At 34.6% G+C, this 15,620-nt stretch overlaps 3 protein-coding genes across 3 annotated transcripts; 2 read left to right on the top strand and 1 right to left on the bottom strand.

Moving 5' to 3' along the window:
- The first annotated feature begins 307 nt into the window (after positions 1–307).
- Positions 308–2,214, top strand: LOC130676599 (speckle-type POZ protein-like). Its single transcript, XM_057482977.1, has 2 exons — positions 308–565; positions 1,200–2,214. The coding sequence occupies exon 2, from the start codon at positions 1,249–1,251 to the stop codon at positions 2,212–2,214; it is 966 nt and encodes a 321-aa protein (XP_057338960.1). The 5' UTR covers positions 308–565; positions 1,200–1,248.
- Positions 2,215–8,280: 6,066 nt separating this feature from the next.
- On the bottom strand, positions 8,281–10,813 carry LOC130676778 (uncharacterized PE-PGRS family protein PE_PGRS54-like). The gene is made up of 7 exons (XM_057483316.1): positions 10,805–10,813; positions 9,880–10,696; positions 9,394–9,816; positions 8,771–9,330; positions 8,637–8,681; positions 8,522–8,566; positions 8,281–8,403 (listed from the first exon to the last, which is right to left on the bottom strand). The coding sequence occupies exons 1-7, from the start codon at positions 10,811–10,813 to the stop codon at positions 8,281–8,283; spliced, it is 2,022 nt and encodes a 673-aa protein (XP_057339299.1).
- A 1,441-nt stretch (positions 10,814–12,254) lies between these two features.
- On the top strand, positions 12,255–14,166 carry LOC130669637 (uncharacterized). Its single transcript, XM_057472634.1, has 2 exons — positions 12,255–12,491; positions 13,138–14,166. The coding sequence occupies exon 2, from the start codon at positions 13,187–13,189 to the stop codon at positions 14,150–14,152; it is 966 nt and encodes a 321-aa protein (XP_057328617.1). The 5' UTR covers positions 12,255–12,491; positions 13,138–13,186; the 3' UTR covers positions 14,153–14,166.
- The last annotated feature ends 1,454 nt before the right edge of the window (positions 14,167–15,620 follow it).

The following is a 15,620-nucleotide window of genomic DNA, read 5'->3' on the forward strand; positions in this document are numbered from 1 at the left end:
TGCCCTTTTGTCCCTCTGTTTTTTTTTTCGTATGGATTATCAAAGATTCATTCATTACCAATTTATCGATGTTCTTTATAGCATCATCTTTACTCTTTCCAATGCCGTCTAAAATGTGATTTAGTTTAGATTTTGAGTCATCGTCGTCATCAGGCTGTAAAAAAAAAATTTTTTTAAATTTTAGATCGTAAGTTTGTAATTTTTTTCAGTTTTCGGATAAAAAAATTATTTTCCTGGTACTAATTTTGAAAAATCATAATTTTGACACCTGCTTTTATTTGTTTTTTGTAAAAATTTTATAGTAATTTAACAGAAACATAATGTAAAATGTTATTTGATTATTTTATTTAAATTAAGGGGTCATAAGCATTATAATTAGCATGGAAAATAAAAATGGAGTCACAGCACATTAGATGACAGTTAAAAAATTTGTAAATCGAAATTAGTGTTTTTTATTTCGTTAATGATATTAATGGACAACTTAACCTCTTAAAAAATGATTTTGTATTCATAATCAGATATTGATGTTAATAAAAATTGAAAAAACTGTTGATTTATTGCCGTTGTAAGTACAAATTTATATTAATTTAATTATTCTATCAATTAATAGTAAACCTGAGGAGTTTGGTAAAATGAGACACTTGATACAATAAATTTTTCGTGGCCCAAAGTGAAGAAATTTTTTTAAAATTATAGCCGAAATTTTACTTTTAAAACCAACATATCTTGGAAATTATCACAGTTACGAAAAATATAAATGAATACATTCTTATACAAAATTTGATTTCCTACAAAAAAGTATTCTTTAAAAATTTTGATAAAGTCAATAGTTTAGAAGTTAAAGCTCTATTTAGACAGTAGCCGCAAATTTTTTTGTCTAATTTCGATTAAAATTTCTTCCGAGTTTTAAAATTAGAATATCGTCGAAACTATCGCACTTACAGAAATTATATAATTATACTTTTTTTTAGGAAATTTGATTTCCTACAAAAAAGTATCCTTTAAAAATTGTGATAAAACCAGTAGTTTAAAAGTTACAGCTCTATATAAATAGCAATAATAAATAATGTGTTTTCCGAATCATAACAGCATTTTTTCGATAATAAACTCGACAAAAAATTTTTTCCGTTTCAAAGTGTCTCATTTTGCCCCTTTTTTCCCTATATATATTTTAAGCTAATTGAAAAAAAATTCCCTAGATGATCATAGGAAAGTAATGAAAAATTTATAATTTTCTATCAAAAAATAATGAATCAGTCATCAACACGCAACACAATATTTTCCCACGAATTCACTTTTAAAATAACGGAAAACAATAAATATATTGATTCAGAACGTGTTGATCTCATAAATTTGTCAACTAATGGACAATTTTATATATCTGCCCTCGTCACTGATAAAAATCAATTAGACGTCAAAATATTTAAAACATTTTTACAATCAGCTATAGCTACTATTTACATAAAAGTCGCCGATCAAGCTTATTCGATAATCGACATTTCAGATTGGAAAGAATCATGTGAAATTTACAATATCCCAATTCCGAGTTATTGTTACAAATGTTACTATTGCAAAAAGGTCGGGCCTCACAAAGAACACGATCTACTTTTTACATACTTCAAAATAACAAGTAAAATAATATGGTACGGATTTATTGACGAGTTCAAATTGTCGGATCTAAATCACGATGTACAAAATTACCCAATTAGATCGGAATTCAGTGACGTTGTTATAAAAACCCGGGACAAAATATTTCCAGCTCATAAAATTATTTTGGCTATTCAGAGCCCGGTTTTCGCAAAAACATTGACTACGGAGACTAAAGAATCTAAAGAAAACTGTATCTTCCTTCAGAATGTCGACGGAGATGTAGTCGAGGAATTAATGACGTTCATGTATGAGCGTAAGTTGGAAAAAGTTTACAATGATGATGTCATTGCATTAAAATTATTCAAAATTGCGGGAATGTATCAAATTAAAAAATTAGTAAGTATTTGTGGGTTAATATTGAGCAAAAGTTTAACGATGAATAACGTTCTGATGCTGTATGAAACCGCTAAAAAATACGATTCATTTATTTTGAAACATCGAGCGATGGCGTTTATTTTGATAAATCGTAATGATATTATTCCTTCTAATATATTCAAGGAGTTTTGTATAAAAGAGCCTGGACTAATGTATGAAATAATTAAAAACCTCAACAATATATATTAGAATATGTAATAAGATATGAGCTTGGAAACAAATATATTAAAATTTTAATGTAGGCCTGCAAGTCTTTACTTTATTTGCTTTTAACTTCTAAGTTATTTTTCTCTATCTCATTTTTTGCGGAGGCCGACTTACCCCTTTTTTATACGACCGCGTTTGCGTGCAATGGCGCAATCGCAGCATGGATGGAAAAATCTCAAAAAACAGCCGGTATAGTCGGTCACTTTATTGGCGACTTTCTGCTCGTTAGTGAGGGCCCCCTTTCCTCAGAGGGCGGGCACAAGCCGGGATTCGAACCCTGACGGGGTGTCACGTAGGCACTGAGTGCTCGTCACTAGCGACCGTGTAATTTTAAATTATAAAATAAAATCAAAATTTTAACTGACTCACAAAAAAAAGAGATTTTTTTCACTTAAGTTTATATTTTTTGTTCAGATAATTGAATTTCTAATCGAATTAAAAATTTTAAACTGTAAAAAAAATACTAGACTAATTGATGACCGCACACTTTAGATGGGATTCGAACCCACGACCTTACGCACGAAAGACCGACGCTTTTACTGCTACGCTACGGATCCAACTCGTAGCTATTTATTTTAGTTATAAAAAAAAAAATTTAATTTAAAATCTACTACTGAGATAAAAAAAAATTCTGTTTTTTTTTTGCCTCATGGGTTGTTGTATTTATTTTTTTTTCAGATATCTGCGAAAATTAATGTGATTTTATAAATATATTGATATATTAATACTGACCTTATCATCACCGTCGTCACATCTCCCAGTAGCGACGATGATTCCAAAAATAATGAAATATATAAAACGAATATTCATTTTGATATATTTTCAGAAATCTAAAAAATACAATTTATTATTTTTTCTTACTATTAGTATTCAAGATTCACAAAAAAAAACCTTAAATTCAAAATCATTAATTAAATTACTCTAAAAAAATAATTAAAATCACTTACAGACTGCGTGAATTCAATCGTCGTCGTGTCAACTAAATAATAAATATAAATTAGATTTTGTCAGGCTTATTATTGCCTTATCTGACCAAGTTCCCACCTAGCTATTTCGCCCGGAGCAATTTTTTGGTCATTAAAGCTGTTATTGAATTCAATGTTAAAAAAATACGTCAAATTCCATTCCAATATGACATTGTATTCAATATAAGTAGAACAAATAGATTATTATTGTAAAATAAAATAAAAACTTAGAAAAAAAATTCATCGTTTGGTAAAAAAAAAATTTTAGGTCTTACGGCTCCCGATGTTGGTTCCGAGTCCCATAAGAACGTAAAAAAAAAAATCAAAATCAGTCTAATTAACTTTTTTAACTTCCCGCTAAGAAAATTGTAAATTTTAAAAAATTCGGGAAGTTATTGTTTTTACTCCGATTTTCGAAAATCGAATTTTCATCAGATGTCGACGTTTTGAGGTTCTAGGAAACTATTCTAACTATTTTCAGAATGAAGTCCGAGTGTCTGTATGTATGTATGTATGTATGTGTGTGTGTGTGTGTGTGTAGGTGTGTGTAAACACTTCGTAACTTTTGAACTAATCAACCGATTTGGATGTTTAAGGTGGCAATCGAAAGAGCTTGTTGGCCATCAACTTTCCTGAAAATTTCAGATCATTTGATCAAGCAGACTCGAAAATATCGGCGAATTACGAAAAAAAAAAATTTTTTTGTTTTGTTTTTTAGTGATTTCTCAGAAACGACTTGAACGATCGACTTCAAAATCTAATCAGCTCTAGAACTTTATAAGCCGCGTCGAATGCGACCACAACCATCTCAATCGGTTAATTTGTTCAAGAGATATCGTTGGAGAAAGAAATAGTAAAAAACGGTTTTTTTCTATTATCTTCGAAGTGACTTATCCGATCAATTTCGAAATCTAATCAGCTCTAGAACTCAATAAAACGCGCCGATTGCCGCCTCAAACGTCAAAATCGGTTGATTAGTTCAAAAGATATCGGCGCTGAAAAGTTAAAAAAATAACATTTTATGTTATTTTTTCCGGATAAATCAAAATATAATGTGTTAAAATGTGTCTGAAATCATACCAACTCCTTCTCAATATAGTCGCTTTCGATCATCAGATAATGTCATGTAATTTGTTGCTTAGTTTTAAACATATTGTCAGCGAAAAATTGAAAAAACCCAGTCTTTAATGTTTTTCTCGGATATTCCATATATTATTGCTCTGACGCTAGACGTTATCACCGTGAATAAAAAAAAAGTTTGGAAAATCCAAAAGTGCACACCTCGAACGCTCATGTTACAATGAAATATATAAATTATTCATTTTTTTTTAATTACAAAATTTTTTAATAAATATCTAGAAAGAAATTCGTCGTTTTTTTTTTTAATTCAGTTAATTCTATGACAGTTGATAATAAAAAAAAAAAAAAAATTATTTGATGGTAAAGTAGAACCTTATGATATCAGCAAAGTTCGATGATAAAAAAAAAATTCTCGATAAAATAAAAAATGGCTGCAGTGTGTGTTTGTTTACACGGAATAGTGCCGGTTTTAACAGAAATGATTTATTTAAAAAAAAACGAGAGGGTCTACAGTAGTGATTTTCGAAAAGAACCTTCTTTGCATAATTCTGAAGACAGTGAAAAAAAAATAAAGTCCTTTTGTCAAGCCGTTCACGAAATATCCGTGCCACAGACTTTTTTTGGACTACAGACTAACTGACGTCCACGATACATATTTTTTATTGAACTTTTTTTTATTATAATACGTATCGGACAACTTAATGAAAGTATCAGTCTTATTAATTAGTGTTTCGTCTTTAGGTTAATGTGCTTTTCATAACGTGTGAGTGTGACATAAAGATAATATATACAGTTCAATGAGGAAAAGTCAAGTGACCTTGACAGGTCCGTTATAAAGCACAACCTCGCCGCTTCGCTTTCGAGGCGTGCAATTAAGCATATCATCCGAGATACCGGTACGGGCAATACAATATCTATTGTTTCCAATTGAGTGAACTTAAAAACAAGGCGATTAAGATTCATAACACTCCTAAATCCACAGCAAATAATGGCAATCAAAACAGGCACCCCATAAAAGTCAGCCATATCTTCACATATTTTACCCAATTTAACATAAGCAGATTTAATATTCTCAATATCGTAAAGAACAGATTCACGTGAAAGTACTAACTGTGCTACAGATGATACTTGAACTTGAGCTCCGCCTAATTTCGAGTAGCCCAGTTTGTAAATAGCCAAGTTAATGCTCTCGAATCTCTTGTCGATCCTATTGAGTTGCATCGCGTATTGTATCATCACCCCACTACTCAATACAGTATAAATATTGCCGAAAAATATTGATATCGCGGGATAGTATATCAGGTCCCACACTATTATGAAGTTAATGATCATAAATAAGTTAACAGTAAATAATATATTGTTGACACAGTCATTTTTCAATTTATAATCTGAACACTTGTCCAAAATTTCGTCCACGTTTTTTAATTTATTGATGATCTTTATCATGATCTTCTGCCTGATGATATATATAAAGGGAATCAAAATTGTAGACAGTAACGCTATGAACAGCATTTTCACTAGCATTATAGTTGAATTCGAGCCTTGATAAGTTTTATTTGATAGTTCATAAAATAATCCGTAAGGCGCAAATGAAATGTTTAATAAAAAAAATACAATGTTGTAACAAATTCCGGCGTAAGAAACTCTACATATATTATTTTTATTTTTACTTCGGCAAATTCCTGAGGTATCTGTCGTCCAGGGCGATAGTCCAAGTAATTTAAAAAAACTGCATTGAATAAACAAGAAAAGTCGATAGCACATGGATTCATTTTTATTTAAATTAAATTTTTGAAAATTTGTGTAACCCATTGTTCAATTACTATCTGACGTGTTGACTCTATAGTATCACAATTATGACTAATGAGTACCAGAATATCATTTCATCTAGATTTCACTTGATTGCGTGATTATTTTTATTCATGTACTTCATTGAGTTGATAATCTAGTTTATGAATCGGGTGTTAACAAGATAATTTATAATTCAATTTAATTGTTTAAGTTGTGTGCTTCGGATTTTTACTCACGCTCATAACTTATGAAAAGCGCACGTGCTGGCCATTTATAAAAACCTATTTTATTAGTAGGGATGAAAAGATGATGATACCCGACGTACTTTGGACTTAACAGTGGACCTCGAGAGATCATTATTGGTTTCATTAAATAACTGCGTACGCTTCGTATTGCGAATTAAGGGAGATGAGCATAGATCGACATCAGCTAGGGTGGCTAACACCTTATAGTCGTAGGCTAGAGCTTGTCGCGTGTGAATTTTATAAAGCTCTGTCTTATGCGACCAGGTCTTTTTGGGCATCAGTTAGTCCTTAGGCCCAACTGCATCTCATCGTGATTTCACTAAGACGAATACTCTTCTAGTTCCATTTGCTCGCACAACTTACCAGAAGTCATTTTTGATTACGGGTTGCAATTTTTGGAACTCGCTTCCACTCGAAGTAACGACATCAGTAACTTTAGATGAATTTCGAAGTAAATGTTATTTGTATTTAATGAATCTAGATAATCAGTAAAGCCTTAGGAGATTAAACTATTGTATTTGTTAGAATGAGCGAGTAAGCGTCTGAAAATTTTGTAGATGGGAAATTATATTGTATTCTGTTGAGTTCATTGTAATTGTTCTCACTAATAATAATAATAAAATAACATGAATATTGATTTTTGATCACAAGGAGCAGTAGCTCCATGATCGTAAATAAATAAACTAAACCAAACTACTTTTTGTTCGCCCGAAGTACTGTGACCGTCGCCACAGAGCCGTCTGTGTAATGTAGAGGTGGGTAGTTCCGGACCTGTATAGTTCCATGAACTATGTCTTTTGTCGGATACGTATCCGATCGTTCCTCAAAATTCACTTTAGTATACTCACTAGTTCTTTTTTGTCCGCCACTGCCGTCATTAGCAACAAGCACTAAAACAGCAGAATAATTTTTGATTGGTGATTTTTTATGGAACTTTGAGTTGAATACCAATCATAATCCATCCTCTATTTAGTATAAAATAATATAGTTCGCCGTGATAATGCGTCTTAAACACATAGGTTGCATAGCATAATGTTGTGTATACTAGAATATTTTGTAGGTCTACGTTCGAAATACTGAGCCTTCATGAGGATTAAAAACAGTAAATAGTTCCACGGATATGATTCCAGGAACTAGTTCTTTTTCGCTCCAGAGACGTACCAGGTTCAATTCGCAATGTTCCCGGAACAACCCGCCTCTAATGTTCCTGTATGATAGTGTTTTTATTGGGTAGGCTTAAAATTGATAGAAATGTTTTAAGTAGCGTATTTTGTTTGGTAGAGATTTATTCTGGGATAGTTGAAATGTTGTTGAGTTATTTATGGTACCCTGGCGGTTTTGAAACACCCGGCAAACATGGTGGGATCAGGGTGGGTACAACGTGTAACCACCCTGATTCCACGGTGTACTCACCGCGATTTCACGTACACCGCGTATTTACCGTGGATACACCGTGGAATCAGGGTGGTTACACGTTGTACCCACCGTGATTCCATCGTGTTTCCTCACCCAGGGTGTTTCCAGGGTGATTCAAAACCACCAGGGTAGGCTTGTAAATGGCAGAGATGCTAATGGTAGGTATTTTTATGGGTGACCTGTATTGTAATAGAGATGTTTACGGTAGCGAGTGTTATGGTTGAGTTCGTTACAGGGAGAGTTATAATCTTGTAGAGTTATAATGTGAGATAGGTCTTAAGTGGTGGAATTGTTGATTGGTTGAAATTTTCACGGGTAGTGTTTGAAACTGGTATAGTTCTTATGTGGTAGTTACTTGTGGTAGGCCTGATTATGGTTCAGTTGTCGTAAAAGGTAGAAATTTTTATGGTAGACCTATTCATGTGCCAAGCAGCCATAAAGAAGATGTGTACTTGTTTTTGAGCAGATTAATTTAATAATAGCTTAAATATTTTTTTACATTGCTTATAATTTGTTAATATCGAATTTTATGTCAATAATTAATTTTAAAATTATTTTCGTAAAAATGGTGGAATGTTGAAAAGTGATGGTCGCTGCTGCTTTATTCTTTGAATTATGGACTTCATTTTAATGCTGAGCGGTGGATAATAAGTAATTGAAGTTGGAATTGATGGCTATGGGAAATCAAAAATAAATTATGATTAAATAAAAAAATAATAATTTTCACTATATTCGGATGCAAGCCGTTTTACAGCCAATATCTTTGTTCTTCTATGAAATAATGATACTTACTTGAGGAGTAGTTGGTCTATGTTCGGAAGCTGGCTGAGGGATTCCCTGTTACAATAAATGAATGATATTAATTTTATTCATCAAAATACTATTCATTAAAAATTACTGGACTTACGTTGCGAACCACTGGCCCATGATTAGAAGCCGGTGGGATGAATGACTGTAAAGAATAAATAGACGTTAATTTCGTAGGTAAAAAATAGTGACTTTTGACACGAATTACTATTTTTTGAAAATTATTACACTTACTTCTGAAGTTGGACCAGCGCTTCCAGTACCACTTGAAGAACCAGCGCTTCGGGTGCCACTTGAAGAACCAGCGCTTCCAGTACCACTTGAAGAACCAGCGCCTCCAGTACCACTTGTTGGTCCAGCGCCTTCAGTACCACTTGTTGGTCCAGCGCCTTCAGTACCACTTGTTGGTCCAGCGCCTTCAGTACCACTTGTTGGTCCAGCGCCTCCAGTACCACTTGTTGGTCCAGCGCCTTCAGTACCACTTGTTGGTCCAGCGCCTTCAGTACCACTTGGTGGTCCAGCGCCTCCAGTACCACTTGTTGGTCCAGCGCCTTCAGTACCACTTGTTGGTCCAGCGCCTTCAGTACCACTTGTTGGTCCAGCGCCTCCAGTACCACTTGTTGGTCCAGCGCCTTCAGTACCACTTGTTGGTCCAGCGCCTTCAGTACCACTTGTTGGTCCAGCGCCTCCAGTACCACTTGTTGGTCCAACGCCTCCAGTACCACTTGTTGGTCCAGCGCCTCCAGTATCACTTGTTGGTGCAGCGCCTTCAGTACCACTTGTTGGTCCAGCGCCTCCAGTACCACTTGTTGGTCCAGCGCCTCCAGTACCACTTGTTGGTCCAGCGCCTCCAGTACCACTTGTTGGTCCAGCGCCTTCAGTACCACTTGTTGGTCCAGCGCCTTCAGTACCACTTGTTGGTCCAGCGCCTCCAGTACCACTTGTTGGTCCAGCGCCTTCAGTACCACTTGTTGGTCCAGCGCCTTCAGTACCACTTGTTGGTCCAGCGCCTTCAGTACCACTTGTTGGTCCAGCGCCTCCAGTACCACTTGTTGGTCCAGCGCCTTCAGTACCACTTGTTGGTCCAGCGCCTCCAGTACCACTTGTTGGTCCAGCGCCTTCAGTACCACTTGTTGGTCCAGCGCCTCCAGTACCACTTGTTGGTCCAGCGCCTTCAGTACCACTTGTTGGTCCAGCGCCTTCAGTACCACTTGTTGGTCCAGCGCCTCCAGTACCACTTGTTGGTCCAGCGCCTTCAGTACCACTTGTTGGTCCAGCGCCTCCAGTACCACTTGTTGGTCCAGCGCCTCCAGTACCACTTGTTGGTCCAGCGCCTCCAGTACCACTTGTTGGTCCAGCGCCTTCAGTACCACTTGTTGGTCCAGCGCCTTCAGTACCACTTGTTGGTCCAGCGCCTCCAGTACCACTTGTTGGTCCAGCGCCTCCAGTACCACTTGTTGGTCCAGCGCCTTCAGTACCACTTGTTGGTCCAGCGCCTTCAGTACCACTTGTTGGTCCAGCGCCTTCAGTACCACTTGTTGGTCCAGCGCCTTCAGTACCACTTGTTGGTCCAGCGCCTCCAGTACCACTTGTTGGTCCAGCGCCTTCAGTACCACTTGTTGGTCCAGCGCCTTCAGTACCACTTGTTGGTCCAGCGCCTTCAGTACCACTTGTTGGTCCAGCGCCTCCAGTACCACTTGTTGGTCCAACGCCTCCAGTACCACTTGTTGGTCCAGCGCCTTCAGTACCACTTGTTGGTCCAGCGCCTTCAGTACCACTTGTTGGTCCAGCGCCTCCAGTACCACTTGTTGGTCCAGCGCCTCCAGTACCACTTGTTGGTCCAGCGCCTTCAGTACCACTTGTTGGTCCAGCGCCTTCAGTACCACTTGTTGGTCCAGCGCCTCCAGTACCACTTGTTGGTCCAGCGCCTTCAGTACCACTTGTTGGTCCAGCGCCTTCAGTACCACTTGTTGGTCCAGCGCCTTCAGTACCACTTGTTGGTCCAGCGCCTTCAGTACCACTTGTTGGTCCAGCGCCTTCAGTACCACTTGTTGGTCCAGCGCCTTCAGTACCACTTGTTGGTTCAGCGCCTCCAGTACCACTTGTTGGTCCAGCGCCTCCAGTACCACTTGAAGAACCAGCGCTTCCAGTACCAGTTGCCTGTAAATTATTAATAAATATATAAATTTTATTTTTATAAAATTGTATTGCGATCCATACGAAAAAATGTATGCTGTGAGACAATGTCTCTTTGCCGTCTAAAACTACACAAGTCATAGTGCCGTGGTCACATGACTAATCGTCACGACGACGCATGTCCGTAAGGGTGCAGTGGGGACAGAGTCCCGAGGCTGGTCCTATACCCAAATTTATCGATCAATCACTTCGATCCTGGACCAATTAGTAAAATATGACGCGTAGCTTATTCACTATTGTAATATGTTAGTAATTTACTTGCGATTCTGTTAATGCGGGAAATTTTTACAGCCCTTGCATCTTCACGGTAAGATATATTTTGCGGATATCATTATGCCAGTATGGGCGTGAACGCCATACTGTATGGTATCGAAGATTTTTCAATGCAAGAAATTGCACAGTATCTTTCGGGTTCAGTGGAAGGACCGTTCGTGCGAAACCAAGGTGACCCCAGTCTATGGTCAAGGGTGCGGGTCGCAACAAGGCGTCAATTTAGTTGGTTTGGCCTGTCGTGAGAATGGAGGGAGGTTGGAATATTTCTCATACTATTTTAGTATCTGTTTCGAGACCATGTCAGCATGGTGTTGAACGCCATGTATTTCTTACCGTGTTCTTGTAAGTAATTTTTGAATCATTAATGATTCACTTTATCTACTATCTGTTCATCCTTTTCATATCCTATTTTACTGGTAAAATTTTGGAGTAGTTAACAAAATTATTATTAATTAAGTTATAAATAATAATTCGACCATCAATAAGAATAATCTATAATTTTATAAGCCGTGAGGTAGGTTGTTAAGTTTCCACATACGTTGCCGTGTTTGAATAAGTGCGGGTCTTTGCTTTGCAAGAACTCCAGCCTACTGCCCTGTCCAAGTAATTATAAAATTTGATAGAGATCAGCCTAAGCCAGGGTTCAACCCGCGAATTCTGGTGGCTGCTGGTGAAAATCGCGAAGATAAAAAGCGATTTGTCTCAACATATCCAGGCAAAATTAGTATATAAGTGATATATCTTTAGTATTGTCGTATGTATGCTTTTTTACCTGCAAATATTCTCGGATAGAGGAGGGGGGGGGGGGTACTTAATGATATACTAATTTTTTGGGAACTCAAATACGTCCAATTATTATTTTTTAATGATATTCTAAGTGAATAGAAAAAATTTTTCCCCCCGCCTCTTGTCTCGTTTTGCCCTTTTGTCCCTCTATTTTTTTTTCGTATGGATTTTCAAAGATTTATTCATTACCGTGATATCGATGTTGTTTATAGCATCATGTTCACTATCTTTAAAGCCTTCTACAAGCTCATTCAAACCTGAAAATTCTGAGTCATCGTTGTCATCAGGCTGTAAAAAAAAATTTTTTTTAAATTTTAAATCGTAAGTTTGTAACTTTTTTCAGTTTTCGGATAAAAAAATTTTTTTTCCTGGTACTAATTTTGAAAAATCATAATTTTGACACCTGCTTTTATTTGTTTTTTGTAAAAATTTTATAGTAATTTAACAGAAACATAATGTAAAATGTTATTTGATTATTTTATTTAAATTAAGGGGTCATAAGCATTATAATTAGCGTGGAAAATAAAAATTGAGTCACAGCACATTAGATGACAGTTAAAAAATTTGTAAATCGAAATTAGTGTTTTTTATTTCGTTAATGATATTAATGGATAACTTAACCTCTTAAAAAATGATTTTGTATTCATAATCAGATATTGATGTTGATAAAAATTGAAAAAACTGTTGATTTATTGCCGTTGTAAGTACAAATTTATATTAATTTAATTATTCTATCAATTAATAGTAAACCTGAGGAGTTTGGTAAAATGAGACACTTAATTAAAATAAATTGTTCGTGACCCAAAGTGAAGAAATTTTTTTAAAATTACAGCCGAAATTTTACTTTTAAAATCAACATATCTTGGAAACTATCACAGTTACGAAAAATATAAATGAACACATTTTTATAGTAAATTTAATTTCTCACAAAAAAGTATTCATTAAAAATTTCGATAAAATCGATAGTTAAGAAGTTAAAGCTCTATTTAGACAGTAACCAAAAAATTTTTTTTCTAATTTCGATCAAAATTTCTTCCGAGTTTTAAAATTAGAATATCGTCGAAACTATCGCACTTACAGAAATTATATAAGAATACTTTTTTATAGGAAATTCGATTTCCTACAAAAAAGTATTCCTTAAAAATTGTGATAAAACCAGTAGTTTAAAAGTTACAGCTCTATATAAATAGCAATAATAAATAATGTGTTTTCCGAATCATAACAGCATTTTTTCGATAATAAACTAGACAAAAAATTTATTCCGTTACAAAGTGTCTCATTTTGCCCCTTCTCTTATATATATATATATATATATATATTAAGCTAATCGAAAAAAAATTCGTTAGATGATCATAGGAAAGTAATGAAAAATTTATAATTTTCTATTAAAAAATAATGAATCAGTCATCAACACGCAACACAATATTTTCCCACGAATTCACTTTTAAAATAACGGAAAACAATAAATATATTGATTCAGAACGTGTTGATCTCATAAATTCGTCAACTAATGGACAATTTTATATATCTGCCCTCGTCACTGATAAAAATCAATTAGACGTCAAAATATTTAAAACATTTTTACAATCAGCTATAGCTACTATTTACATAAAAGTCGCCGATCAAGCTTATTCGATAATCGACATTTCAGATTGGAAAGAATCATGTGAAATTTACAATATCCCAATTCCGAGTTATTGTTACAAATGTTACTATTGCAAAAAGGTCGGGCCTCACAAAGAACACGATCTACTTTTTACATACTTCAAAATAACAAGTAAAATAATATGGTACGGATTTATTGACGAGTTCAAATTGTCGGATCTAAATCACGATGTACAAAATTACCCAATTAGATCGGAATTCAGTGACGTTGTTATAAAAACCCGGGACAAAATATTTCCAGCTCATAAAATTATTTTGGCTATTCAGAGCCCGGTTTTCGCAAAAACATTGACTACGGAGACTAAAGAATCTAAAGAAAACTGTATCTTCCTTCAGAATGTCGACGGAGATGTAGTCGAGGAATTAATGACGTTCATGTATGAGCGTAAGTTGGAAAAAGTTTACAATGATGATGTCATTGCATTAAAATTATTCAAAATTGCGGGAATGTATCAAATTAAAAAATTAGTAAGTATTTGTGGGTTAATATTGAGCAAAAGTTTAACGATGAATAACGTTCTGATGCTGTATGAAACCGCTAAAAAATACGATTCATTTATTTTGAAACATCGAGCGATGGCGTTTATTTTGATAAATCGTAATGATATTATTCCTTCTAATATATTCAAGGAGTTTTGTATAAAAGAGCCTGGACTAATGTATGAAATAATTGAAAACCTCAACAATATATATTAGAATATGTAATAAGATATGAGCTTGGAAACAAATATATTAAAATTTTAATGTAGGCCTGCAAGTCTTTACTTTATTTGCTTTTAACTTCTAAGTTATTTTTCTCTATCTCATTTTTTGCGGAGGCCGACTTACCCCTTTTTTATACGACCGCGTTTGCGTGCAATGGCGCAATCGCAGCATGGATGGAAAAATCTCAAAAAACAGCCGGTATAGTCGGTCACTTTATTGGCGACTTTCTGCTCGTTAGTGAGGGCCCCCTTTCCTCAGAGGGCGGGCACAAGCCGGGATTCGAACCCTGACGGGGTGTCACGTAGGCACTGAGTGCTCGTCACTAGCGACCGCGTAATTTTAAATTATAAAATAATATCAAAATTTTAACTGAATCACAAAAAAAAGATTTTTTTCACTTAAGTTTATATTTTTTGTTCAGATAATTGAATTTCTAATCGAATTAAAAATTTTAAACTGTAAAAAAAATACTAGACTAATTGATGACCGCACACTTTAGATGGGATTCGAACCCACGACCTTACGCACGAAAGACCGACGCTTTTACTGCTACGCTACGGATCCAACTCGTAGCTATTTATTTTAGTTATAAAAAAAAAAATTTAATTTAAAATCTACTACTGAGATAAAAAAAAATTCTGTTTTTTTTTGCCTCATGGGTTGTTGTATTTATTTTTTTTTCAGATATCTGCGAAAATTAATGTGATTTTATAAATATATTGATATATTAATACTGACCTTATCATCACCGTCGTCACATCTCCCAGTAGCGACGATGATTCCAAAAATAATGAAATATATAAAACGAATATTCATTTTGATATATTTTCAGAAATCTAAAAAATACAATTTATTATTTTTTCTTTCTATTAGTATTCAAGATTCACAAAAAAAAACCTTAAATTCAAAATCATTAATTAAATTACTCTAAAAAAATAATTAAAATCACTTACAGACTGCGTGAATTCAATCGTCGTCGTGTCAACTAAATAATAAATATAAATTAGATTTTGTCAGGCTTATTATTGCCTTATCTGACCAAGTTCCCACCTAGCTATTTCGCCCGGAGCAATTTTTTGGTCATTAAAGCTGTTATTGAATTCAATGTTAAAAAAATACGTCAAATTCCATTCCAATATGACATTGTATTCAATATAAGTAGAACAAATAGATTATTATTGTAAAATAAAATAAAAACTTAGAAAAAAAATTCATCGTTTGGTAAAAAAAAAATTTTAGGTCTTACGGCTCCCGATGTTGGTTCCGAGTCCCATAAGAACGTAAAAAAAAAATTCAAAATCAGTCTAATTAACTTTTTTAACTTCCCGCTAAGAAAATTGTAAATTTTCAAAAATTCGGGAAGTGATTGTTTTTACTCCGATTTTCGAAAATCGAATTTCCATCAGATGTCGACGTTTTGAGGTTCTAGGAAACTATTCTAACTATTTTCAGAATGAAG

This window comes from Microplitis mediator, chromosome 1 (assembly GCF_029852145.1).
Source record: "Microplitis mediator isolate UGA2020A chromosome 1, iyMicMedi2.1, whole genome shotgun sequence".
In the NCBI taxonomy this organism is placed as follows: domain Eukaryota; kingdom Metazoa; phylum Arthropoda; class Insecta; order Hymenoptera; family Braconidae; genus Microplitis; species Microplitis mediator.